The sequence below is a fragment of the Aquarana catesbeiana genome, linkage group LG01 (genome assembly GCF_042186555.1).
Source record: "Aquarana catesbeiana isolate 2022-GZ linkage group LG01, ASM4218655v1, whole genome shotgun sequence".
In the NCBI taxonomy this organism is placed as follows: Eukaryota; Metazoa; Chordata; class Amphibia; order Anura; family Ranidae; genus Aquarana; species Aquarana catesbeiana.
The window spans coordinates 824,377,421-824,379,681 of NC_133324.1; the positions used below are offsets into that span (position 1 = coordinate 824,377,421).

A 2,261-nucleotide genomic window follows, 5' to 3' on the forward strand; every position below is an offset into this window, starting at 1 on the left:
ATGTCAGCTGTGTGGAAGTATTTTAAAATTAACGAGGACAACCCACGGATTGCAGACTGCAAACTTTGTTCTGCAAAATTATCTAGAGGTGGTACAAAAATCAGTTCTTACAATACCAGTAACCTGATAAAGCACTTGAAATTAAAACATAAAAGTGAGCATGGAGAATTTACCGCTATCGGTAGCAGCAGTAGCACTCAGCAGCCAACTCTGCAGCAAACTTTTGCTAGAAGAGAAAAGCTGTCAAGAGACAACCCCAGAGCTGTACAAATAACAGAGGCGCTCACCCAATTTATTATTCTGGATGATCAACCTCTTTCAATTGTTGAGAACATGGGTTTTCAGCGATTTCTTAATGTGTTGGAGCCGAAGTATGACATTCCCAGTCGCCATTACATAAGAGACATCATCTTACCAAAGATCCACGACACGGTTAAAAAGCACATTAACATCATGTTGCAGAAGGACATAAAGGCAATTAGCTTCACCACCGACATCTGGAGCAGTAGTGTGAGTCCACTGTCTCTCATCAGCTTAACGGCGCAGTGGATAGATGGCGAATTCTCTTTGCATCAGGTCATGCTCCACGCTACAAAATTTGAAGGCTCCCACACCGGTCAAGCAATAGCAAACATACTTGAGGAAATGCTTCAGACTTGGGCGATTCCCAAAAGTTCTGTTCATGTTGTGGTCCGGGACAGTACCAAAAACATGATAAAAGGTATGGAAGTTGTTGGACTTCCCAGTATTTTATGTGTGGCACATACACTGCAGCTTGCTGTCTCAGAGGGACTGTTATCACAGCGCAGCATTGCAGATGCTGTGGGAGTCGGGCGCAGAATAATTGGCCACTTCAAACATTCGAACCTGGCATACTCTCGGCTGCAGGACATCCAGATACAGCTTGGTCAGCCAGTAAGAAGACTCCAGCAAGACGTGCAGACTCGTTGGAACAGCACATTTTACATGCTGAAGTCTCTGATTGAGCAGAAACGGGCCCTTGGAGTGTATGTGTCTGAATATGAGCTCCCTGCCACCATTACTGCAAACCAGTGGAATCTGATGGAGAAGATGGTCAATATCTTGGCTCCCTTTGAAGAGATGACTCGCCAAGTGAGTTGTTCAGATGCATTTGCCTCTGATGTAATTCCTGCAGTAACAGTGCTACAGAAAGTTTTAGCAAAAGTGGATGAGGACCAAGGTATCAAAACAATGAAGAGCACTTTGCTTGCTGCTTTGCAGAAGCGCTTCTCTGATACTGAGCGAAACCCACTTTACTGTATCGCAACTTTACTCGATCCAAGGTAATGTTACTTTTTCTGCTATTAAATGTAATTGTTTTCTTAATTCACAGAAAGAATATGCTGCATTCATTCATTGTTGTTTATTTTTTTCTTCTAGGTATAAAGATCGTTTTTTCTGTAATTCTGACACTTCCAGGGAGGCAAAAGAAATGTTAGTACTGGAACTGCAAAACATTTTTGAAGAGACAATTGAATCTGAGCAGCATGAAGAACCAGCTTCCAAAAGGCCTCACCGTGACCAGCCAAGTACCAGTCTGGACAGTGTATTTGCAGAAATTGCTGGTGAAGGATCATCTACATCTGAGAGCAGTGCTCCAAAAGCTGCTACTATACAGCTGGAAGCTTACTTGGGAGAGATCACTGTACCTCGTTCAGAGAAACCCCTGAAGTACTGGGCAGTTCATAAAGTGAGATTTCCAACTCTGGCTAAAATGGCCCAAAAATATCTTTCTGCCCCATGCAGTAGTGTGGAAAGTGAAAGACTGTTCAGCTTAGCGTCTAATGTCCTTACTGATAGCAGAAACAGGCTAATGGCTGAACATGCAGAGATGCTTTTATTCCTCAAAAAGAATTTGCCACTAACTTTTAAGAAATAATTCTATTAGCTATATTGCCTGTAACTTTTGGTTGGTTGTGTGATTTTTTTACATTTGTTATTGTTGTTATTGTTATTAATATATTTTGATGTTGTAAAATATATTTTTTGTATTTATCGACATGTTCTGTGATAATTCTTTGAGTTTACTGTGCGACACAAGCAAATAAAACAGTTTTATTCTTTTGTGTCTTGAGTTACAGTTCTTCATAATTATAAAGAAGATATCATTACTTAGAGTGTATTGTGGTTTGAAAACTGTCACATGACATTAAAAAAAAGTATCAGTAATCGGTATCGGCGAGTACTTGAAAAAAAGTATCGGTACTTGTACTCGGTCTTAAAAAAGTGGTATCGGGACA

General features: G+C 40.6%; 1 protein-coding gene across 1 annotated transcript; it reads left to right on the forward strand.

Moving 5' to 3' along the window:
* Window positions 1-1,900, forward strand: LOC141127835 (zinc finger BED domain-containing protein 4-like). Its single transcript, XM_073614659.1, has 2 exons — window positions 1-1,304; window positions 1,402-1,900. Exons 1-2 carry the CDS (start codon window positions 1-3, stop codon window positions 1,898-1,900), a joined length of 1,803 nt encoding a protein of 600 aa, XP_073470760.1.
* Window positions 1,901-2,261: the final 361 nt, after the last annotated feature.